Source organism: Pocillopora verrucosa, chromosome 14, assembly GCF_036669915.1.
Source record: "Pocillopora verrucosa isolate sample1 chromosome 14, ASM3666991v2, whole genome shotgun sequence".
NCBI lineage: Eukaryota > Metazoa > Cnidaria > Anthozoa > Scleractinia > Pocilloporidae > Pocillopora > Pocillopora verrucosa.
The window spans coordinates 17,208,758-17,233,830 of record NC_089325.1 but is presented as its reverse complement, the minus strand read 5'-3'; the positions used below and the strand labels follow the sequence as shown (position 1 = coordinate 17,233,830).

Here is a 25,073-nt window from a genome sequence, read left to right as displayed (position 1 = left end):
TATTAAAATTAATGGGAGGTTTATAAAATAAATAAACCTCCTTCTGGTTTGCTAAGGAGTCAGCTGATAATGTCCTTGGGTGAGAGATTGTCCTCAAAATTCTACATGTGCACCCAAAGCTTTGCTTCTTGGCCTAATATTCTCTCTCAGCCATGGGCATTATCAGCTGACATAACAAGGGCCTAAAGGTGATTACTTCCTAACTATTGTCACCAGTTAAAGTACCAAAGGGACTAAACAAATAATATCATCAAGGTGGAATATGTAGCAAACGTACCATCAGGTTTGGAATTGATGTTGATGACTGGACACACCTCTGTTATGGGTTTCTCTTTTAGTCTTGTTTTCCAGTAACAAAGATACCTGTGAAAAGCATAATGAATTCGAATTCAGACGAAGAGCCACCCGGTGAATTTGTCCCTGTGGAATATAAATTTCTGTTTATCAAATTATTTAGAGACATAAGGTGTCGAAACTCAACGATGAGTTGCAAAAAAAGTTCCCTTCTTGAAACGACGTGTTCTCGTACCTCCTCAGGTCACAGACTTGACCAACGTCTCCGATAACAAGTTGATGTTCTATCAGCATGTGATGCAGCACAGCATCATTTTTCCCTGAGGTGTTTGGGAATTCCTTCTCACAGAAAATACAAGGGACTTTAAGATCCAATTCCGGAAACTCTGGCAAAGACTTCTCTGGAAAAGTCAAAACTTTGATTCCTTGTTGTAATTGGCTTCCTACGAAAGAATATGAAGTCAAAATCAGGTAAAAAAAGAGTTATTTTTCAAATCAGATTGAATGATTTTCCACAAAACCACTCATACCTCGATCGGCCATGTTGAGTGTTTTCTCAAAGTGACACATTATGCGATTTACACAAACACTATATTAATTCCCGCCAATTTGAAGATAGTACCCATTCCTCACGGAGCCGCAAATATTCAAGTTCTGGGGCGGCTGTTGTCACGTACGAGGTCAAATTAGTAATATTTTGCAGCTTTTTTACGGAATTGGAACCATTGATACGGTAGGCAAAAGCTATTTGTGTCGGTCTAACTTAATTTCGTAAACACAAGACTCAATAAGAATCATAACTTATTTGTAGAGGGTCGTAAACAGATTCGAGGTCATTTGCATGCAAGCTTTTTCGAAGTAGCTAATATGCCGGAGAACATCAACAAAGATGTTGTGTCACCTCGCCTGAATGCTTAAACTAGGAGAGTTTGCGAATTAACATTATCAGTTTTACATTTTGGGTGGTAGAATTTTCTCGTTAGCGTGCAGTTATCTAGAAGAACGTCGTCAGCTAATCGACGAAAGAGGAGGTTAAACCGTTCACGTGGTTTTTCCCGTAGCAAGGCATGTTCAGTTATATTTTGATCAATGACAGAGGTCATCTTTTTACGTGTTTATATCTGACCCCTCGCCATAGTTATGCGCTATCCGTTGTCGGTGGGATTCGAACTTAGATCAGGTTTCTACTTTTGGCTCGACCATTGTGGCCTGCGGAGGGTGTGAATTGGATTGCATGCAGTGAAAGATGAATCCTCACTGAACAGTAAACACGCGATGGAGATGGATTGTAGCTTTCTTTTAGCCGAGAATATGCCTTATGTCGTGTCGCCGAATCACTTAAATGGTTCGTCCCTCAACTTTGAGCCCTATATCGACAGGGTCTTCTTTTGCAAATATGCGCTGTTTCGGTCTCCATTTTCGAAATTGTTGTTGTAACGCTAATGAGATAAAACATCTGATCTTGAAATGTGTCAACCAGCTCCTCACTTTTCGCAGTCACATTTAAAGTGGCCATGGGTGGTATGAATTTGTTTGTTTGTGAGGAAAATAATAAATAAAGAAGTGAGATGCTTGTATCAAAAAACAAAACCAGTGATATAACTCATTGTTTCGCAACAAAATTGTCAGACTGAACAGTAATTTTATGATAAGTTTGTTCTCGGTTGCAAAAATTTCATTATTGACATTTCTGTGGTCAAGAGGCTGCCGGGTTCCTATGGATGCAAATCACTTTTGTGGTAAATTGTATCCAATTCTTATTGGCATAACTAATCAACCGTGCATTGTATTAGGAAAAAGAAAAGATGGCTTGAATTACCACTCATCAGTGCTTTTGTTTTAGATCCTGTTTACTCTCACATCCTGTCCATGAGGTTGTTTTGATGAATGTTTACTTTGTTTGAAATAGTCTTGGACCAAAAAGTATAATATTTGAAAAAATATTTTCTCCTGAAGTTTGAAAATCTCACAGGTATTGTATGTACTTTAAAGTAGGGATTAAGACTCTTAGAGAGGCACACAACTGACACAATTAAAAATCTGAGTGAAATTTTGCAGTTTCTTTTTGGAAGTTTATTAGATGTGTCAGATTATCATTTTCAAATGTTTGCTGGAAAAATTTAACAGATTTATTTCAATAGTTAAATGGCAAGTACTACTTTTATATAACCAAAGTGCTTTTTTTCTTCATTTTTGAAGTAGAGCATTGTTTTAAAGGTTACGCTGTTAAAATATTTACTGTAGTTTAAGCCAAATTGAGACAATTGCCTAATCCTAGAGGCAGGGAACGAAACAAAAAGACATCAACGAGCAATTTATTTTCAATCTATTCAAATGCAATGCTATGCAAATCAAATGCAATTTCAGCTATAGTTAACTTGAAGCCTCAGTTGGCAAACGCATGTTTGAACATCGTATTGAAACAATAGTAAACTAACCACCATAATATAAATATGCAGCATTGTGCTGGCAAAGTAAGTAAAAAAGTTATTTATTTTGTCCCGAGAATAAGGTAAAGAAAATGTCAAAGTCGTACATAGGATTCAAACCTCAAACCTTTGTATTTTGCAGTCTATTACTCTACTACAGAGTTATGAAAAATTTCTTTCGAACTAGGCCATACACTAGGTTCATTTGCGACAAGCATCCAACATAATGCTAGGATTAGAAATCTTGCTGGTGTCATGGTCATGTGTGTTGATAGATAAAGAAGAATGGTAAACTTTTGAGGTATTTTATTTTGTTGAAATGATTTAGTGTCCTTCTCTAATTGTAGCCATCATGTGGATCAGAGTAAGGACAATGGATGGCCAAAAAGACACACGTGTTAGGGGTTTGAGCAAACTTACCAAAATTGAAGACCTTCGGATCAAGCTTGAAGAAGCTTTTGATGTACCACCCAGTAAACAAAGACTATTCTTTAAAGGAAAACAGGTAATAAATTATCAATTTGAAACTCACTACTTGTAATTAAAGCAATTATTTTGCCAGCCATTTTATGACATTAGGGCGACAGAAAGTATGTGTATGTCCTTCAAGCTGGGCTTTTTATGTAACGAACTTTTAAAGAAACGTGTGATAAATAGTACTCTCAGGTAATGCATGGGAATATATTTTGAAACCTATAAAAAGAAATGATAAGGGAATAATAAATCCCTCTGATAACTCTTCAACAAATACTATAGAACTTGAACTCCTGTGTATTTGAACAAAATTGGATTACCTTTGGATTACCTTTGGATTTAACCCTTTTTTTAAGTCATTCACTATCAGTTTACTTGAAGTCGGCTAACTCGAACCTTCTGTCAACTTGAAGTAATTTTGTTTTTCCTGGCCTCAAATTTACCCTAAATACTCAAATTTTTTAATCAAAATGACTGAGGATTAACATCAAAGTATCGGAAAATAGCTGATTGACACATCCCGCTCTTTAATCACGATTGATGCAAGCATAATAAAATTTACAAAAAATAATAGTTGCTGAGAAAATCAAGAGAAAATGGCAGAGGTAGCAAACTACTTATTAAATTATTTTTCAAAGAAGCATCTGCTGCTGAGGGCATGGAAGAAACAGACGCTAAATAAGTTTTTTTCAAATGAGCGAAATGTCGCCAGTTTTATTGTTCACCATGCATAATCACCTCTCAGTTTCAGTTTTGTCATATATGTGATGTTTACTACTTTATGTAGGCAAGCCAAGTGTTCAACAAACATGGATAGTACTGTATTTTTCAGTCACTACCCAAGGAACAGTACAATTACTCTTGAGTGCGTTCATGTATTTATAGCAATTTAATTAGTTGTTTACGGTATCTTTGTTGAAAAATTAAGATGTCCTTAACTACTGTGCTGGATCTTAGCCTCTTATTCCCAAAATATATATGGCAAAATATCCCTAACTAGTTCTTATCTGAAAGCAAATAAACTAAATGTTCCAAAATGACTGTTGACTGTGCAAGAGTGGTAAAATGATGATACCTTGATAAAAAGACAATTGAAATTCAACACCAACCCTGATAACTTGAACCCCGCTAACTCAAACATATTTTCTGTTTCCATAGGGCGTTAGAGTTAGTGGGTTCTAATGTAACACAAACAGATTTTTGATTTATTTCTTATTCTTTAAGGCTTAGGAAAGTACTCTGTAACTGGGAGAAATTTCCACCCCTATATTTCATGAAAAGCCGTGGAGTGAGGTGTACGTTTTAATTTGCATACTGTTGGTTCCGGTAGTCTTACTTAATATTCACTGACCTGAGATATACATGAATTTACCATTGTATCTCTGCACAAAGTCTGGGAACAATTGGAGGATACAAATGCAACTATAAGTTCTTTAGATATTAGTTTGAACAACAAGCCACATTTCATTTTGTGCTGTATTCTGGTAATAAGTGTTTTATAATCATTAAACATCAGGTTGGATTTGGATCTCCGCCAAGTTATTGATTTATTAGTGAGATGTTGAAAAAAATAGAAAGACTACAATAATATGAGGGCTGATTTTCATGGAAGATTCAATCATGATTTAAGAGAACTTAAGCAGTGTGCATACTCGCTGCCATGGTTAACTACAATATTGTATTCCAACATGTCAGCCACTCTCTATAAAGTTGACAAATGCTCTCTTAACAACCCTTTCATCTCAGGTGTGAAAAAAACAAATTTCTCCCCTAAATGTTAATACACTTTCAAGCAGAAGAGTGATGAGAAGTAAGAAAAATATTAACTCTGGAATGCTGGTTGATTTATTACTAGATTCCTTGGGGGTACAGTCATAAGAAATGTATGGCAGACAGAGCAGAGGATTGATATTTAAATTTTTGGAGCGGAAGGTTGATAATGACTAATATGTTCATATATATCCATGTTTATTATTCCACAAATATGCCATTTTACCAGATTAAGCACTGGAACAAACAAATTCTGCTGTGCGATTACTCCGTTGTTAAGGGCAGTGATTTGGATGGAAATGGGCACTAGGTTTGCTCATTGCTCACTGCTTTGTTTTTTCCTTACTCAGAAAAATACCTTGCAATTTGCAAAATACATGTATCCATGCGTGTTATAAGTTAAACCATTGAATAAGGTGTATTTATTGCCTTTTGCACTGGTGTTGTATAAAACAACTGCTTCAAAGTACAAGGTCCAAATTCTTTCAATCTGTTTGTGGATGTGAAATTTGAGAAAGTGATAATCAAAGACATATTGCACTTCCATCTAAGTGACAGATGACTAGGAAACTCCCAAGTGATGCAGGACACTTGGATAGTGAAAGATAATTTAAGGTCTGGAATGTTTTTTTTTTTAATTTGAATTAAAAAAAAATTTTCCTAAAAATTCAGGGTTTAAAAGCAAATGATGTATTTCTTTATTTTACAATCAAGGTTGGAATCGTTTATATTTTTATTTTAATAACCCACATGGTGCTGATCACTGCTATTTACAGGACACTGGAGCCAAGATTACCATTTGGTTCTCTGTAGCTAAGAAGTAGAGAAAAGGTGCAATCTGGAGCTCCAGAGTTCAATAGACCTCTTTGGATTGTAGTTTTTGCTAGGTCATGTGATAATTATCTCTAGACAACTGTTTCTTTCAATTTCCATGATTTATGAAAGAATAAGTTGGGAATTCCCATGAGACCTGATATAGATAAACAAAAGGTACAAGCTAAAGAGGTTTATTTCTGCAGATTTGTTTTTTTTCCTGTGCTTTTGATGAAACAAGTAACATTCTTCTTTACATGAAGAATAAGCCCACAATTCTCCATCTTTCTTATTTGATATGAACTTTGTTCCTTCGGATGGTTACGTCATGTTAATCCCCTTGGTGTATTGAACACCAATCAAGCTCTCACAGGTACTCTTTGTATGTAAAAATGAAACACTCTTTATCTTTTAGTTGAAACTTGTGTGGTTAAAATAAAACATGTATAGCCCTGGTTGTGAATGATACGCAGTGCAATGAATTGTTCTGATACATGTGTAAATCAAGTAATCTATTTGATTAATGCTTCTTTATTCTCTTGTTACTATAGCTTGAAGATGGTCACACGTTGTTTGACTATAATGTGGGACTTGATGAGATCGTTCAGTTAATGATAAGAACAATTGCTCCACCCAGTGACAAAAACAATAATGGAAAGCAAACCCAAGACGAAACTGAACAATCAGTCAATAAAGAAGATGACGAGTCTGCCATGCATGTCAATGGTCATGTTTCAGATGAGGACCAGGTGCAGTAATGATTCTTATCAATCATTCAGTCCATTAAGGTTATATTTTTATAGTGTGAAGCTAACACAAATCAGATGAGGTGTAATTTTTGTTTCATTGGTAATGTTTTGAGGCCATTGGTGATGTTTTGAGGCTATAGGGTCTAACAAATATCTCTGTAGACATTTGACTATATGTTGTTGGTTTTTTATGTGCTAATAAGGAGTTAGAGGAGGACAAGAATCAACCAAGTACTTCAGAGGAAAAGGTTCCTCAAAGCCTCTACAAGGTTTGTTGTTTCATAAACTATCTATCTTTTAATGAACAAATATTGGCTGAATTAGGTCTTTTGTAAATATTTCTAAAACTTGAAAGCATTATTTCGTGAGGAGAGATTATTATGGGTACCAAATCATCTTAATTGGACTTAAATCAATATGTTTTTGTTGTAAAATAATTATTATAACTTGAGGTGTAGAATAGGTAGAACAATGACATGAAATAATTATCACTCAGATAGGTGAAATGATAGATGGAAAGGATCCCAAGATGGGTGCATGGTTTGAGGCCAAGATTGTGGACATTTCTCTGGCAGATGAAAACAACCCAAGTTCCATTCTGTATCATGTGGTTTTTGATGGGTATGTGAAACTTTTATAGTGTACTTAAAGTCAAACTAGGGAGATAAAAGATTTGAATGAAGCCAAAAGACTTTTGACAAGGGAGATGAATTATAGGAATATTTGAGAAATTATTTAAGACTGTATTGTAAAGCATATTAAAAACAGTCACAACACATTTGTATAAAAATAGAAACAGAAATAGAAGAAAAGTGGTGGATTAGGTCATAAAAAGTTGTGGAATTCTGTTGGTGTAAAAATGCTCTGACATAGGTTTAAGTAATAGTTTGTTCATCAAAATGAATTCAGCCTGAAATTAAAATACCTTCCTCCTATACAACCCTTACACCCCTTACTGCAAAATGCTTCTCAGGTCACCGTTTTGTTATTCTTATAGTTCTGAGGAAGATGAGATGACTAAGCTTCATGAGAATTCTATTAGACCCATTGCTAGAACTGCCCTTCCTTGGGAACAGGTAAATCAGCACTTTATTTAATGAGCAGCAAGGATTATTATCATGATCTTGTCACCTTTTGCTTGGTTGCTATGCCTTACAACAATTGGATTAGCCATGCCATTTCTTACTTTTAAGAATAAAAATCGGCAATAATGATTTCGAATGATGTTTGGATGACTTGTTCATCATTTTCAAATTATAAAAGTCAGATTCCCATTTGTTCTTCACATACCAAGAATGTATGTCAAAGTCTCACTGTATGTGGAATGTAGAGAGTGATTATTAAGTACTAAATAGTTTTGCTTTAATCGAGTCAAATGGAGTGTTCAGTTTAGGTTTCTTTTCTTGGATAAAGAGCATTTCATAAATTAAGCATTCAGATTTCCAACAACATTTCTCAAGGATGGTGAATTGCTGGTGTAGATCTTTGTTCCTCTGATTGTAGGCATCTCTCAGATGTTTTCCAAAAGCTGAGTGTTTGTGTTCATTAATGTGTTGCAACAATTTCAAACAGTCAATGTTTACTTGAGTGAATTAATTGGGTACCAAATCTGACCGGACAAATAGAGCTTCTGCACAATTTCAATCCTAATGGATGGTAATGAAATCTGTGTAGGGCTTTTTTGATATTCTTATTTGTTGCTTTGCAAGTTTGCGATATGCATTATTTTGGAAGCCATTGCAGGAGATAAATTTTGAAAAAGGGAAATACCTCTCACTGTTTTTATTTTTTGGTATCTTGATGCATGAAGTTTCATACCAAATTAATTTCTTACAAAAGACACATTTGTGTAAAAAGGAAGTAGGTTTTTTAGTTTTAAAATTGTTGCTGACATTAATGATAACAACTTTATTTAAGGAGGGTAACACATAACAGTAATTCAACTGATGAACTAGTGGCCCTCGATCCTAAAAGTACCATAATCAGAGTGAAAATATATAAAATGTATGTAAAATGAATTTGAGGATTATAAAACAGGTCCATAAGAACGCAAGCTAAAAACTATATAAAGTAAAATATGCCGCTTGGGTCAGGTTAAAATAAAATATGCCGCTTGAGTTGCCTTGGTTTTGCAATTGAAACAAGGGCAAGCAAGATTTAATATACTATCGCATTTGAACTAAAATGTTCTACTTCATCGTGTCTCACGAGAAAATGTCTGTAAAAGGCCTTTCTGAAAGAAGCAACTGTTGTCGTCTCTTTTTTTTACGTTAGTAGGTAGCTGGTTTCACAGCCTTGTTGCAGATATGCTAAAGGTCCTCTCCCTTGGTTTCACCACTGAAACGAGGGCAGGAGAGATTTAATTTACTATAGCAACCAGTTCGTGAGTGTAGGTCTGCTTTAAATTTAAGTATATCGTACATATATGAAGGACAGCTTCCTAGTAAATACTTAAAAACTAAAACGCAGTTATTTCACTTGACTTGATCATAAAAAGGGGGCCACTCTAATTTTTGAAAAAGTTTCACTCTGTTCAACCTTGTATCAGCTTCCAATATAACTCGGGCAGTGCGTTTTTGAAGCTTGAAGACTCTCATTATGTTATCACTTGAACAGTTTGACCAAACAGTTGATCCATATAACATTAGCTGTTTAAACCTTTGGGTGACCACGTGGAATTGGAAATAATTAGTCTTTATTCCATCATAAGATAAAACTACATATCTTATGTTACAATGAATTGAAAAAACTACAGAAATCTACATACATATTATGAATTAAAAAGTATATCATTACAATAAATGGAGCTTAAATATCAACCTATTTACAAATGTGTTCATAAAGCGCTGTGTATTAATTTTCGGGCGCGCGCAGCCTTTTTTCCTGAGATTGTGTAGATATGTCTTTTGGACAGGAATGATATCTTTCAGGGGGTGGCAATCCGTTGATTTTAGTTTCTTCAAAATATTTCTGTCTTGTTTGTTTAAAAGGTTCTTGATAAAAACTGGAAATGAGATAAAACAGCGTTCATGACATCGGTCTAAAAATTTTTGTACAACTGTAAGATCGGACTCAGATGCCCCATAGACTGAAAGTGCATAGCTAAAATTAGCCAAAACAATCGATATAAAAAGATGATCAATCTCTGCCTGAGAGTAATGTTCCTTTCTCAATGTTCGTAGGACGTGTAAACACTTGTTTGCTTTGACAAGCTTAGTTCTTACATGCTCATCAAATTTTCCATCACTCTGTAAAGTTACTCCTAATAAAACGAAGCTATTACATTGGGGAATATTATTAATTGGAGAGTAGAGTACATTATGATTTTTCTTTCTAACAACCAGCTCTTTACATTTGCAAGGGTTGCAGACCATTCTATTGTCTTTACACCATGTTAAGAACTGTCCTACTAAGTCGGCAGACGGGTCACTATTCCTAGTGATAGGCGAAAGAATAGTGGAATCATCGGCATATTTAAAAAGCACAGGGCAACCATTAAAAAAAATCTCCAAATCGTTCAAAAATATATTAAAAAGATACGGTCCGCTTACACTACCTTGTGTGGTTCCTCTATTGACAAGTTTCCACTGTCCTAAAAAATTATAACTAACAACACGCTGTTGTCTTGCATAGAGGAAACTATGATACCAATTGATAATGTACGGATTTAGAGGTAGCTGTTTCAGTTTGGCAGACAAAATAGCATGGTTCACAAAATCGAAAGCCTTACTGAAGTCCATGGTAAAAATTCGCACTGCGCTATAGTCACTACTATCTAAATACTTGTATGTCTGGTGCTGGATAGCGAGCAAGGCATTTGTGCAACTACCCGCCTGTCTATATGCAAATTGGGTGTGGCTCAGGTTGCTCTCAATGACTGACTGTGCTTGTGTACGATACACGACCTTCTCAAACAACCGGGCAATAACGGGAGTAACATTAATACCACGGTAGTCCGAGTCCTCTATAGGCATATTCACTTTGGGGAGAGGGTTAACATTTGCCCTTTTCCAGGAGTCTGGCCATGTATGAGTAGACAGCGACAGATTCCAAACGTGAGTGACGATTGGTGTGAGTAGCTCAGCACAGTCTTTCCAGATCCAGTACGGGAGGTCGTCTGGTCCCGTTGCGGTTTTCTTTACATGAACTAAGGTATTCCAGACACACCGCTCAGATATTTTCGGGGGCTTTACACTGTCCGGGATATCCATATCACTAGGTCTAACGTAAGTGTCATCATAGCACAGGTTGGCGAAGTAGTCGTTCAGACGAACTAGAGAGTTCTTGTCCAAATTTATCAACGATGACCTGCGACGCTGCGATAGGGTGTCCACGCCCTTCCACCACTCACCGCTACCAATGGCAGCCAGTTTTCTTCTGTTCTCGGTTATCAGCTCAGAAATGCGCTTATTAAATAAAGACAGGCGTTCCTTATTCTTTGAAGATATATGGGACTTACTCCTCAGCATACACTTGACTAATGGGGACATCCAAACTGGGTCACGCGATGACATGCGTACAGATTTTTGCGGCATAAACTTATTCATCACTGCCCGAATCTTTACCTCAAGCACCTCGACCGCCTTGTTTATGTCCACCTCATTGAGGACGTCACTCCAGTCCAGCGCAGTGAGTGCCATATAAAATGACTGTTTCCGATGTTCCCTACAGTCCCGCACAAGAACTTTGCGGCGCATAGGTTTAAGCTTTAATCCCGCCGGTAAAACAAAGCCTTCATGGTCTGTCTTAATAAGCATATGTATGGAATATGCTTGACCGAACAGATCCGCTCGGTTGGTCATACAGTTATCCAAGCACGCGTTACCCCGCGTGGGAAAATCTACCACGAAATCCCAGCCAGACAAAGCCTTAAATTCTTGCATATCCAAACGATTTACATCGCCACCACAGACAATAGCCGGAAATGCTGACTGTCCATAGAAACACAAATTTATCTTGGAAGCTGGCTTGCAATTTCAATTTCAAGCTTATTTTAAGAAACTTAAAAGAGGCTGAAGTACCCCAAAGAAGAACTTTTAATGGTTCCTGTTTGGGTGTTAGCAGAGAAGATTACCACAAGCCCTTATCCATTTTGGTGACATTTTTTCAGTTGCCTTTCCTTGTTGAATTTCTTAAAATTCTTTTATTTAAAGCCAAGTTTCTGTTTGACTTTAACCTAAGTGCTCTTCCCCTTTTTATCTTTCCCCGTTCACAGTCTAATTTTGTAAGTGACACATAGCAAATATCACCTTGCATAACTGAAATCAGGAGATGGTTACGTGATTGAAATTCAAGAATCAGGATGTTCTGCCGTAAAAAAAAACACTTTGAGGGTCATTTGCGGTGACTTGTTGTAATTGGCTGTTCACACTTTGGCAGTGAAAGAATTCAATTTTAGAATAAATTTTTGTAAAAAAAAATTGTGTTTCAACATTTTGGAAAACATGTTCTTGGATACTGTGGTTAACATAGTAATACCTAGTTTGACACAAAAGAGAAAAAAAATTTTAAAAAAATTGGTCTTTGAAGGCTATTGTACCCTTAAGTTGCATTTATGACATGAAAAATTTAGAGATCAGAATGATTAAATATAAAATTCTCAAAGAAATTACTAGCGAAGATTGGTGTCAAACCAAAGGGGGCTAGGATCTACTTGAATACAGAACACAGTAGGTTAGCAGATGTTGTAAACTGTACTGAGCCTATTCTCTTCTATTTTGCCAAGACATGGCTGAAACTGTTCAGCAGTTAAAAAGGTATTTCCACAAGCAGTGGAATACGAATGTGGTCAGAGCACAATCTCACTCACACCTACAACAGTGACATGTACTCAAAATATGTTAGATTAAAAGTTATTTGAATAGAATAGATAAATAGGCTTAAAAAATTATTTATGGAAAAAGTATAGATTCTGTGAGCATAGCCCTGTCAACAATGCCTAATTGTTATTCTTATGGTCTGTTTATTTTTCCTTCAAGATCTCAGTGGGACAACATGTAATGGCAAATTACAACCATGATGAACCAGATGAGAGAGGTTACTGGTATGATTTCAAAATCACAAAAAAGGTACAATGATTAAATGTTTGCACAAAATAACAAAATCTTACAGAGTTGGCTAGGGGTGATTATCAGGGTAATTTTTTATTAAGGTGTCATATTTTTTTGTATAAACTGTGTGCTAAGTTACTGCCTTAACATTTGTATTTTACAGCTGGATGGTTTTACAAGAAAAAGTAGAGAGCTTTATGCCAGATTGTTGTTAGGGTAAAAAATCTATTTTATTGTTTTCATTAGTTGTTTGTGGATGTTTTGTTCAGGATTGTAGATAAGAGCTGGTAGCTGGCGTACTTTGCCAGCTTCTCTGCAAGGTTTTGCGGGCTACTTTCATTGCTTTGAGAGCCCATACAGAGATGATGTTTATTGGGTCTAAACTTGGGCTTCATAAAAATATAGATTTGCACTGCCTATCTTTTCTGAAAACATAAAAAGACTTCTGACTCAAGGTTAGTTTAAAAATGTTTTGATGGGGACTGTCTTTTTGACATATTTTGATGTGGTGGCAGGAAAGTATGACCGATATGAAGTTTTGTCTGCCATATTGGATTTCGAGACCCACAACTGTTTACCCTTAAAAGGCTCTGGCTACTTAAAACCTTAAAGAAAACCCTGTTGTTTTGTAACAAGTTTGTTTAACAAAGAAATGTCATGATACAGATGAGAAAATTTTTTGCATTCTTTGTTGTGAAATGCCAAGGAATTAAAATTTTTTAAATTTTTATTTGATTAAAACAAGAGCAAGATGTTTTTAACAACTAGATATTTAATTAATTGCATTAACATTTTTAATTATATATAGTAGAGTCTTTACAGTTTTCTTATTGTATTTATATATATATTTATGTATATTAGTAATTGTAAGCTAGATGTAATTCAGCCTATGGCTGCTATGTTTTTTGTTAATAAAACTATCTATCTATTTATCTATCTATCTATCTATCTATCTATCTATCTATCTATCTATCTATCTATCTATCTATCTATCTATCTATCTATCTATCTATCTATCTAATAACCAAGATTTCATTAAGTTTAATAAAACAACAGAGACACTTTTCTTCAAGTGATTTTAAAATATTAAGGAATATCAAACTGCTTTCTGTATCATTATTTGTATTAAAAAAAGTTGTTTTTCTGTAAAGCATTTTGGAAGTGAAATACTCTGGTGGAAAAGAAATTTTGAAAAGTAGAAGGTGGTGTCAAAAGTTAGCATCAAGCTTAGTATATTTGTGGATAGTCAAGTATTGAAATAGCTATGGTACTATATATATGTATCTCTAAACCTATTTCACCTCTTGTTCTAAGAAATAGCACAGAAGACACAGTTGCAGAAGAGTGCAAAATTAAATTCATTGACAAAGAAATATTCCAGATTGAAGGTCCTCCAGGTACAGTGAAGAGCCTTGAGTATGTTTTGAACTGTTTCATCAATTTTGTTTTGAAGCAAGCACCCTGTCTGAAGCAGATAGTGGCCAAAGTCCTTATTTTGTATTCCCTTACTTTTTTATTTATTATATATGTTTAGTGGATACAGACACTGAAATTGGGTCCTTAAGAGGTTTTATCACAGAATGTTGTATTCTTTGTGGAAACTGTGCAGTCTCAAAATTTATTTTAGTTCCTTAAATGTTGTATTTTGTTTTAGAGGGAAATGTGTTTTGAAATATGCATGTTCAAGCACAAATCACAATAATTGAGACTTGTTAATAGGCACACCATACAACAAAGTTTATCCAAGAAAAACAAGGCTCAAAGAAATTAAAAGCAATCTTTTTTTTATATACAGATCCGTGTAGGTCAGGGGAATCTATAAGTTTGTCCAGCAGTAGATCTTCACCAGCCAAAAGTATGCACATAAAATGTACAAATAGACATTATTCTTAATAAGAACACTAGGTACTAAACAATTTTAGAACCAGGTCAGCATATAAATTAAATCAAGTGTTGTTGTGTTTATTTTGTTTGAGCAATATGAACAAGAAAGAGCCATATCAAAAAAATCTTTAAGATATTTATATGTCAGTAGCTGGAAGCATTAATCATTTTGTGTTACCAACTATTTCAGCCCTTTCACTTTTAAAATGTGACTTTATTATACATGTAGCTCTCCCTTAGCTATATGTTTTCTTATGAGAATTTAGTGTTGCATCAGGGACTAATAATTTTTTCTTTGTCCCATGCTTTTGACAAAATGAAACAAAGATTGTCTCTTTTTTTAACCCTAGATGTGTTTGTTTTCTCTTTTCCCCCACTGGCTTGATAATGTATCAATATTTTAAGGATAAGTAATCACTGTTTTGAGTTGAAGCATTACACATTGTCAAGTGTGCTATGTTAGTTTTACCTCATTGCTAATTGTGCTGAATGTTATAAAGGACAAGTGAAGCCTGACTGCAGCTACTGTAAAGATGACCCAAAGAAATTGTGCAAACATTGTAATTGTCATAAGGTAGAATAAAATTTATTATAAGTTATGAGAGTTGCAATATACTTTAAATTAGTTTCTCAAATCAGAATAAAATTGAGCTTGTATTAAATTTAAACTGCTTGTTTCCCCTTCATGTAACAGTTTGTGTAAAAATTTCTTGGGTGCTTCCAACAGCACCCAGATTTGGAGACCTTGGGTATGGTGTTTTTCCTTTTTCGTTGTTGTTGTTGTTTTTTTCAATACTGAAATCACACATTGAAACCCTTAATGAAAGGTGAATGCTCCTGTTTTTTCATGGAGGGAAAATAATAAGGGGTCACTTTTAATTGTTGATTGTGGTCTCTCTGTTACAGTGTGGTGGAAAAGAAAACCCTGGTGACCAACTCCTTTGTGATGAATGTGACTTAGCATATCACATCTATTGTTTGTCTCCACCTTTGGAAAAAATCCCTGAAGATGATGAATGGTATGCCTCTCATTTTCTGTTGCTGATATCTTGATGTTACTGTTTATTTTGCAGTATTGGAAATTTTGATGAAATGGAAACTATTATCATCAACTTGGTTCTAATATTGTTTTCAGGTATTGCCCCCTGTGTAAAAATGATACATCACAGGTAAGATGGTGCTAAAGTTTTTGGATCGTAATAAAATCACAGGTTCAACGTTGTGTGCCTTTTGAATATCAGTTGTGCTTGTATTCTAAAACACTCCAAAACTGGACTTGAATGAGATGGACCTGTAGAGATTAATCAGAAGATCTGTTTCCATGAAATGTTGTGTTGGAATTTTTGTTTAATTGCCTGTCATGACAAGATTGTATTTGACTTTGCTTTTGACAAGTTTTTGTCCAGAGTTTAGTTGAGTTGAGTTTTTGAAGAAATTAGAGTATTGAGTCTCCTCAAAGAGAGAAGGAAAGTGATTTGGGTAAGGAAATTCTTCTACTTCAATCCCAATAAACCATGATCTTCAATTGTCATCCTCATTTTATTCGTTACCTTGATTTTGTGTCTGGTAGGTCATTCATGCTGGAGAAAAGTTGAGAGAAAGCAAGAAGAAAATGAAGATGGCTTCTTCAAACTCAACTACAAACAGAGATTGGGGAAAGGTCAGCATTGAATTCTTGATCTGTAACTTTGTTTTGCAAGTGGGCCAGATTTAGTAAAGACCTTCAGGTCACTATTTTATCAACTATTTGATTGTATAGGCATTTGCTCTTGGGTAATGTGTAGGTCTAAATTAAGGTTCAAGATAAAATGGAAAAAAACTCAGAAATTAATTTGTATTTGCATTAGGTACCAGTGCAATTGAGCTTTTGGTTTCTTTGTTTGAACAGAGTTGATTTAAAGTAGCATTAAATGAAAGTTTTAATGATATTAAAGTGTCTAAATAATCTGTGATGCTCAGAGCAAGTTTTTGTATAGGCTATATTATCCTGCTGGTATTTTTAACCAGAAGTAACTAAATGAACCGAAATTGAGCATATTTTCTCTTGACAAATTGGTATACATTGTCATTATTTGATGAGCATTTTTCCTTGTGTTCATTGACTAAGAGCCCATAATGTAATAAATAAATTGCTTTGTGATAGACAACTGCCCACAGATAATGATGAGCTCCTGTGTAACACCATTGTACTGTGTTTTTCTGTTAAAAAAAATAGTGTTCTCATTTGTTGCTGTTCTCATATTCATGATAGATAATGGCAAATTGTCTTCCTGGGTTGTAAGAAAGTATTTCTTGAAAAAATGTGTAGAATACAGGGCGTGAAATTGCGCCTAATACAGGCGCCAATGCGACTAAATTTTTCACTTTGGCGACCAAATCCTGAAAGTTGGTTGCCAAATTGGCGACTAGAACATTTCATCATAACCTTACCAAGAGATATAGTGAATTAAAAAGATTTGCAAAGATAAATCCGCGGCAAACTTCTTCATTAAGTTTGTTTCTAAAACGTAGCACATGCTTCTCGATTGACAACTAGACGCCGTCTTGGATTTAGATGAGCCTGAACGTTGTATATCATCCATCCTAGTGTCCACTTTATAGCACGTTAAAGATCTTTTCCCTAACTTAATTTTGGAGGGTCTATCTAGAACGCTGACAGCGTAAAGAAAGATTTTGTTTGTCTTTGAAAATGGCGACCAACTTTTTTTTAATTGGCTACCACTTTGAAGAATTTAGGAGCCAAGTGGCTATCAGAAAAAAAAGTTAATTTCATGCCCTGGAATAATATGCTTTGTGATCAAATGAAGGAAAAAATTATTTTACTGGGCTATTGCAAAGTCTTGTGATTTTTTGGTGGCAAGTAGATAAATTATTTGGGAGCCAATGATGAATTAAAGTACTCTATTTTAAAGTTTATCAACCGCTAATTATTTGTAGGGTATGGCTTGTGTTGGGCGGACTAAGATTTGCTCCATTGTGCCTCCAAACCACTTTGGACCAATCCCTGGAGTTCCTGTAGGATCTTGTTGGAAGTTCAGAGTTCAGGTTTGAGTTCTTTTTTAAGCATTGTATTGGTATTATCTGAAGTGAAGGAGAAAAATTCTCCAAAAACTTCTTCCATTTTTAAAGCTTATACACAGAATTTATTTTCTGTGGCTTTTTGAAGGTTAAAATGGGTAGTCTTACCTTTTAACTCCCATAAGTGGCTGTGAGAGAATTTCTCCTCAAAAAAATCAATATGATATCAACTAGACAAGTGATGAGAATAAAGAAAATATGAATCAGGGGATTATTAGTTGATCCAATACCAAATTCTCCAAACTATCATTGTTAGAATTGTATCATAGAGAGTGATGAGAATTACCGGTGAGATCTTGGGAATGAAAGGGTTAAACTTCTACTGTAGATGCCACTTTTGGAAAGTGGCTTGGTAGGCTGGATAATCATTTGTCATGTCGTAGATTTCAACTCAAATAGTGAGAAATTAAACATGGTGTTCATAAACAGCTTCTGCTTTGGTATTGGGCCTCATCTGTTTTTATGAAATTTATGCTCTAATTTTAAATTATGTGGTGTGAGTTAAGCCACGCTTTAAGGTGTTATGCATTGGGTAAGTGGCAAGATTGCTCAGTAACATTCAAAATGGTGGCAGCTGAAAATTAAATTTGAAGTTTGGGTTACTCTTTGGACTCTCAAAACATTACTACTGTCTTAATTTCTTAAATATATATATATTTTCTAATGGTAGAAATAGAAATTGTTTGGTCTTTGAAGCATAATTGCTCTTTCATTTAGAGTTACTTTACATAGAAACTCAGAGTGAATAAATATTTTTCAATTTTGTTGTGTACATTATGCTTACATTGTATATTTTGTGTGTATATGTAATTTTTGTCTTTTGTCAGCATTTTGATTGCTTGTGTAAGTGAGATCACTGGGAATTATTTATTAAGTAGTTTACTGTTGATGGACACATGGAAGTCCACAGCATAAGGCTAACCAGTCAGTTGATGTTTGGTCTGTTTTTAGGTTAGTGAAGCTGGGATTCACCGTCCACATGTCAGTGGCATTCATGGCAGGGATGGTGATGGAGCCTACTCTATTGTGCTGGCTGGTGGATATGAAGATGATCTGGTGAGTGAGCAGACCTCAGTTTTGATTAATTATTGAATTGATTAGTTGTTATGGTTTATAGGAAGTTCCTCTTTCATATCTAATGAGATTTCCTCTTTTTGTGACCAGTATAAAACCTGAAACTTATCATATTGAAAGGTCCAAATATATAAGGGTGGCAAAGGATTTGGTGAATCAGTGGACTACAAATATAATATATCATCAAATTAATTTGTTGCTATAACTCATAGGAAGTGCCCACTCCATCTAATGAGATTTCCTCACTATTTTCTGACCAATACATTAAACTTACCAGTGAAATTTCCAAAAAGCATCTGATGAGTCTCAGGGCTGAGAGGAAGTGCCATGTCATACCAGCCACAAACCATTTTTTGCAAGTATTTATAAAACTTGCAACACTTAATAATACTGAAAGGTCATACCATAAAAACCAGTGTATAAGTGACACTCGCAGATAATTTGGAAAAAAAGTTTTGAAAAAAAAAATTAAATTAAATTCCACAGATTAATGAGGTTAAAAAACATTTTCATGATTGATTTGGATTTTAAATTGGAGAAAGTTGTTATATCTGGGTGAAAGAGGCTTGACTGACTAGAGAAAGATCACTACCATTTTAAGTTAGATTTTTGTAATATAAGGAGGATCATCACAGTTACAAATTTATGCAAGCACAGTAAATTTAGCTCCACTGATTCAATCTTTTTGGGTAGGACAATGGAGAGGAATTCTTTTACACTGGAAGTGGTGGTAGAGATCTTTCTGGAAATAAAAGAACAGCTGAACAGTCATGTGATCAAACATTAACAAAAATGAACAGGTAATGCTGGCAAGAGGGCTTTCTAAAGAAAGCTGATTTTTTGTCCAAAATAAGGAACATAATGCATGTATTGAATAGGATAACCTACATGTTACCCTGGTTATGAACCAAAAAAAGCACATGTTTCCAATCTGTTTCAGGGCACTGGCAAAAAATTGTGCTGCTCCATTAAATGATAAAGATGGAGCAGAAGCTAAAAACTGGAAAGAAGGAAAAGCTGTGAGGGTGGTATGGTCTAAATTTGATTTTTCCACAACTGTGAGAAAAGTTTCCAAAAATAAATGTTTGCTGTTCTTGTTGAGATTACTTGTAAAAGGGGAGAGTGCCATAGAGAGAACTTGGCATGAGCTCAGAGAACAATGCTTATTTCTTATAACTATGAATTTATAACTGTTTTATTGGGGAAAAAATAGTGCACAACCAAGAAACATGTTGGATTTTAGCAAAAAAATCATGAAATTTAAAAATAAACCACATTTTGACCAGGGGATGTGATGAATTGATCTCCACAGATAAGCTGTTGTTAACTAGATTTAAACTAATTAGAGGAGAACAAGTGTGGACGAATTCAGCCTTTTGCAGGGATTGAACTATAATGGCCAACCTGTATCTGAAAGGCAACAAGGGATGAATCTTCTTTCAAGCCCCACATTGAGTCAACCTAGTCTTTCTTAAATTACAGAATAATTAATTGCAGTTAAACTGTTAACATCACTTCTTCTCTTGTTAGAGTTTTATCTGAATTCATACTCTTTATATATGACCACATAACAGGTTAGAAGTGCTAAGCTGGCAAAACACTCCAAACATGCACCAGCAGATGGAAATCGCTATGATGGCATATATAAGGTAGTAGATCATATATGTTCACAGAAACACTATAGGGTATGACTAACTGCAGTCTTGGAAAGATTTCCAAGCCATTTGATCTTTAAATCCTTAACTTAGTGTTTCTTTCCATGTGACCCAAATTTTTATTTTTACCACATTTTGATGTCATTTGTGGTATATTATTGAACAAACACATGTCAATAGGGAATGTATTGATTGAATAGATATATTTTTTGGCCTTTCATTTTCATGTAATTGCATTGAACAACTCCTTTGACAATCTGCATTTGATTGACAGGTTGTGAAATACTGGCCAGAGAAGGGGAAATCAGGATTTATTGTTTGGAGATACTTGTTACGCAGAGATGATGAGGTAGAGATAGTTTATGCATTGAATGATAATAAAAGTTCACTGTGGATCTTGTATAGAATCCCCAACATGAGGAAAAACAATAAAATGATTCCTCACTTCTGCAAATTCATTAAACTTGAACAGTTCTTATGACAAATTTATTTAGACCCCAGCACCATGGACAAAGGAGGGCAAGAAATTAATTGAAGAACATGGCTTGAAGATGGTGGTAAGTGAACTTTATATGCTAAACATTTTTGTGATTTTTTCACTAAGCAAAAACAATAGCCATTCATTTTGGGTTTAGAGAGGAAAGCATATTTCATGTTGATGATCACTATTGTGCAGATACAACTATGCGACTCTTGATAACTTGAACCTTCAATGACCAAAAAATAATATTGAGTTATAAGTTATAAAATTATATTTAAAATATGGTTACCAAGGGACACAAAGTTAACATGAGTTTTTCATTGAAGTGAGTTTGAACTATCAGGATTCATGTATCAAGGTTCTACTTATATCTTGTTCAGATTGAATCTCTTACCATGATTGAATTTTGTCTCTGGTGTGTTCTTCTGACTCAATTTTCAGTTATGTTTGAATTATAATTGCTGTTTAGACTAACATTTTGTCAATATTATCAGTATCCTGAAGGATTTTTGGAGGCACAAGCCAAAAAAGAAGAGGAAAAAAAGAAACAGCAGAAAGAAAAAGATGAGGAAAAGGAAACAGGGAAAGGAAAGGGGAAAGGCAAGGGTAAAAGGAAACGAGATAAAGGTTAGTTTAACATTATTTAACTGTCAAGTAGTCAATAGGCAATTTCAGAAACTAAGTAAATAAATAAACAAACAGGGCAGAGAACTCTTTTCTGATTTCAATGTCCTGTAAAAAAAAATTATGCTTAACATATTCCAGATAAATGTAAACTTTTTCTGAACTATTTTTAATCTTAATCACAAAAATTAAACCAAAACTGTGTGAAGAAATAATTTTTATTCCAATTTTTAAAAAAATTTTATCATTATGGGATTTGTACATATGCTATTGTTATATATTATTTTACATTACATTATTGTAAATAAAGATGTAATTCAGTCCACAGCTGTATCTGTCTAAGCCTTTTAGTGAACTGGAGTTAGGATATTCAATGTTCATTGTACTTATTTTCATGTCTTAACTTTTGTGTCAACTTATAGCTTGTCTGGAGTTGCTTTCCAGTTGGGGATGCTTGAATTTACTTGAATTTAAAATATCTCTAAACAGGGGGGTGGGGGGGGGGGGGAATTGATAAGTTACATCATTGATCAAGCAATCAATTTAATTAAAAAAGATGAAAAGGAGTGGATGTTTCAATGAGCAAATAAGCAAATAATGATAATCTTGAATAAGTGTTGCAATATAAATGTATACAGCATTTATTTGTCAAAACATTTCTCATGTGTTGAGAGTTATTTTCTCTCTTTAATATGTATGTTGAAAGGAAGCTTTCATAATCTAATATTAACCCTTAAACTCCCACAACTGATTACTAAGAATTGTGTAGTTAGACAGTAAGGAGAATTTCTAGTAAGTGAGATCTTGAGAGTGAAAGGGTTCAGGGTGAAACTTCAGCTGCAGAGAATTGTCTTTAGTTTTTCTTCTTTCTCTTTTATTTGTTCTACTCTTGTCACTTTAACTTCTGTATTTAATACTAAGGTGAAGTGAGCCCAACCAAATCACCTCCAGCAAAGAAAAGAAGCTATAAGTTGCCAGAAAAGACGAAAGAATTGCTTGATGCTGATACAATAAACACCAAACTCTGGAGTGAAGTTACCAGTGGATTACAAGACTACCCTGTTAGTATTTCTTACAAGCCATTTGTTATCATATTGATAGTGTTATTAATGATAGTTAAAGACATTTTGACAGATTTGATTACAGAGATAAAACTACTATTGTGAGAGTAGACCTTCATCATTATTCCATGCCTGTACACTTTTCTCTTACTGTTGTTTATTTTGTTATTTTATATTTTGATGGAGAAGTTGCTACAAATCTTTAAATTCATTCACAGACATTTGTTCAAAAGGTGGAAGAGGCATTCACATGCATTTGCTGTCAAGACATTGTATGTGAACCTATAACTACAAAATGTCTTCATAATATCTGTAAGGTAAGTTTTTTCCTTTTTTTTTTTTACAGCAAGTTATGTAAAATAGTTATTAGCTATGTACTTAGGTAGTAATTAATATTCCAAGATTTTGGCTTCCTGCAGTATTTGTGAAACTCTTAGAAACATTTAGTACAGATGAGTCTTGCAATGGTAGCCCTCTGAGGAAATCTAAATGACACCCTAAAACTAATCTGAGTAAGGTCTTATCAAGGAGGAAAAAAGCAAGGCCCCATTCTGTCAGTTAAGAAACCTTCTGTTCCTCTTTACCAGGACTGGAGTGTTAATGATTTCTGCCAAATATGATCATCAAGGAAACCTGTCACAATTATTTTAAGGGTTGCATGTAATGACCTTATTCTGTATCAAGGGAAAGTCGTGATCATTTTGGAATGATCAAATATGGGTGAACTGTGGACATTTATCTTCAAACCTTGGACCCCTAAGAGTGACTTGCATCTAATTTCTCCTTAAAATATCAATATCACACATTATCATTACAATATCACATTGCTTAAGTCACTAGAGTAAAGGAAATTAACACCAGCAAAAGAAGCTCTTGATTGTTAAACAAATTCTCCTTTCAGCACCTTAAGAAATGTGCACAGAACAGTATGAAGAATATGCCTAATGATTTAAGGGTGGAAAAGGTTAATGTAATTTTTTTGTTTTAAATTCAGCAGCTCTTTGTTCCACAGTCTAATTGATTATTTGAAATTTCTATTTTCACAGAGTTGTCTTCAACGCTCCTTTAAGGCAGAGGTTTATTGTTGTCCAGCTTGTCGCACTGAGCTTGGAAGGAACTACAAATTCACAGTGAACACATCTTTAGATGCAGCTCTCAATCATTTGTTCCCTGGTTATACCAAGGGGCGGTGACCCCCTCCCTCCTTTGGTTGTTTTTGAAATGCAGCTAAACAAAATTCACATGGCTTTTGCATATCATAGACAGTTGTCTTAAACATGAAAGACTCTACGACCCTTAAGACCCTAAACCTTGAAAACGCAACACCCTCAAAAAATGGAATACAAATTTTCAATTTTTTTTATTGTAAGCCCATACTAATGCAGGTAAAAATTGAAAAGGATGCACTTTCCTTACTTCATTGTCTCTCAGTGATTTCTCCCCTAAACTTTAATTCCATTAATTTTTTTTTTGGTTTGAAGAATTGATACATGGAACCCTTAGAACCCTGGAGTTCAAAATGACCTCTATCATGATTCTTTTGGTTGATTAACCATAAATATTGTTATTTTGGGGGGTCTTCGTTTTCAAGTTTTTGAGTGTGATGGGTCCTTGTTTGCAAGACATACTATGAGTGACAATTATTAACATTGGATTATATCTTATCAAGTACATTGGAAAAAAACTTTTGAAAAATACCTATTTGGAATTTTGCCTTATTTAAGGTCATAACATATTGTTCTTTTAATCAATAATATACTTGGCATTATAACTGAATAGTTCCTTATTATATATTAACTGTATTTTATTGAACATGTTAGATGCTTGAAGTTGATATTCAAGTTTGTTCTTTCTCATGAGATATGTACTTGTTGTATTAAGTGTTATACTCTTACATATTAGATGTAACAGAAATTTTTGGTGGAGTTTCAACAATTATCCAAGATTGCAGTAGTTTTTCATTACTTTGCTCTGTGCTTGTTTTAAAAAAATTGTGCCACCTCCTCACCCATTCAGATGCAACACTAAAATCAACCATGATGAGTTAACCCATCACAAGCAGTCTTGTTTTTACTTTGAATTCTCTCAGGTTCCTTGCAATATTTTCATTCATCCTCACTGGCTGTTGTGATTACTTTGTTTTTGGTATTACCACACTCAGTGGAAAGGCATCCTTCTACACATAAATGCATCTATGTCTCCAGTGGGTATTGGCTCAATGTAGGAGTGAATTATGAAGTACACTGTGGAATTTCTTAACAGAGTGAATTATTTCTTGACAGTGAAGGAGCAAAGTCCCACAATAAAATTGTAAACATTGGATTAGGCTTTGGATTAGGAGTCTAGGCTTCAATTATTGTAGATTGATATGATATTCTTCAGACAATGTTGAACATTTGTTCTCTATGTTGTGTGCCTTCAGTTTTTATTATGAATGATGTAAAATTATTTTTGATATTATATTTTAATAAAGGGCTTTTCATTTTCAATAGCATTCTTGATGGGATTAAGTTTCATTACAGAATTCCAGTTTTCTTGTTCCTAAATTTTCATGAAGTAACTGAAATGCTGTGTACTCCCCAATCTGTCAAACTCCTGTCATTTTTTGTAACTCTCAAGAGCCTTTGCTGATTTGTA

The 25,073-nt window shown here is 34.5% G+C and overlaps 2 protein-coding genes across 4 annotated transcripts in view; one reads left to right on the top strand and one right to left on the bottom strand.

The window, feature by feature from the left end:
• LOC131772464 (zinc finger protein 277-like) overlaps positions 1-850 on the bottom strand; it is a 12,691-nt gene extending 11,841 nt beyond the window's left edge. The window contains exons 1-3 of the mRNA XM_059088355.2: positions 825-850; positions 530-737; positions 278-363 (exon numbers count right to left, since the gene is read on the bottom strand). Coding sequence (XP_058944338.2) covers positions 278-363; positions 530-737; positions 825-837 — 307 coding nt within the window. The 5' untranslated portion in view covers positions 838-850. The remainder of the gene's footprint in view (positions 1-277; positions 364-529; positions 738-824) is intronic.
• A 76-nt stretch (positions 851-926) lies between these two features.
• On the top strand, positions 927-24,930 carry LOC131772533 (E3 ubiquitin-protein ligase UHRF1). Of its 3 annotated transcripts, none has more exons than XM_059088462.2 (25): positions 927-1,027; positions 3,071-3,228; positions 6,332-6,529; positions 6,733-6,798; positions 7,026-7,150; positions 7,527-7,605; positions 12,508-12,597; positions 12,743-12,795; positions 13,894-13,976; positions 14,375-14,434; positions 14,964-15,037; positions 15,370-15,482; positions 15,599-15,632; positions 16,034-16,123; positions 17,401-17,508; positions 18,493-18,597; positions 19,309-19,415; positions 19,556-19,643; positions 20,190-20,264; positions 20,545-20,619; positions 20,765-20,827; positions 21,246-21,378; positions 22,297-22,436; positions 22,655-22,753; positions 23,483-24,930. In XM_059088462.2, the coding sequence occupies exons 2-25, from the start codon at positions 3,076-3,078 to the stop codon at positions 23,627-23,629; spliced, it is 2,358 nt and encodes a 785-aa protein (XP_058944445.2). In that variant the 5' UTR covers positions 927-1,027; positions 3,071-3,075; the 3' UTR covers positions 23,630-24,930. The 3 variants fall into 3 exon arrangements, with proteins under 3 accessions (XP_058944445.2, XP_058944451.2, XP_058944461.2); XM_059088468.2 differs by lacking the exon at positions 927-1,027 and adding an exon at positions 2,125-2,266; XM_059088478.2 differs by lacking the exon at positions 927-1,027 and adding an exon at positions 5,053-5,129 and having other exon boundaries at positions 3,092-3,228.
• Positions 24,931-25,073: the final 143 nt, after the last annotated feature.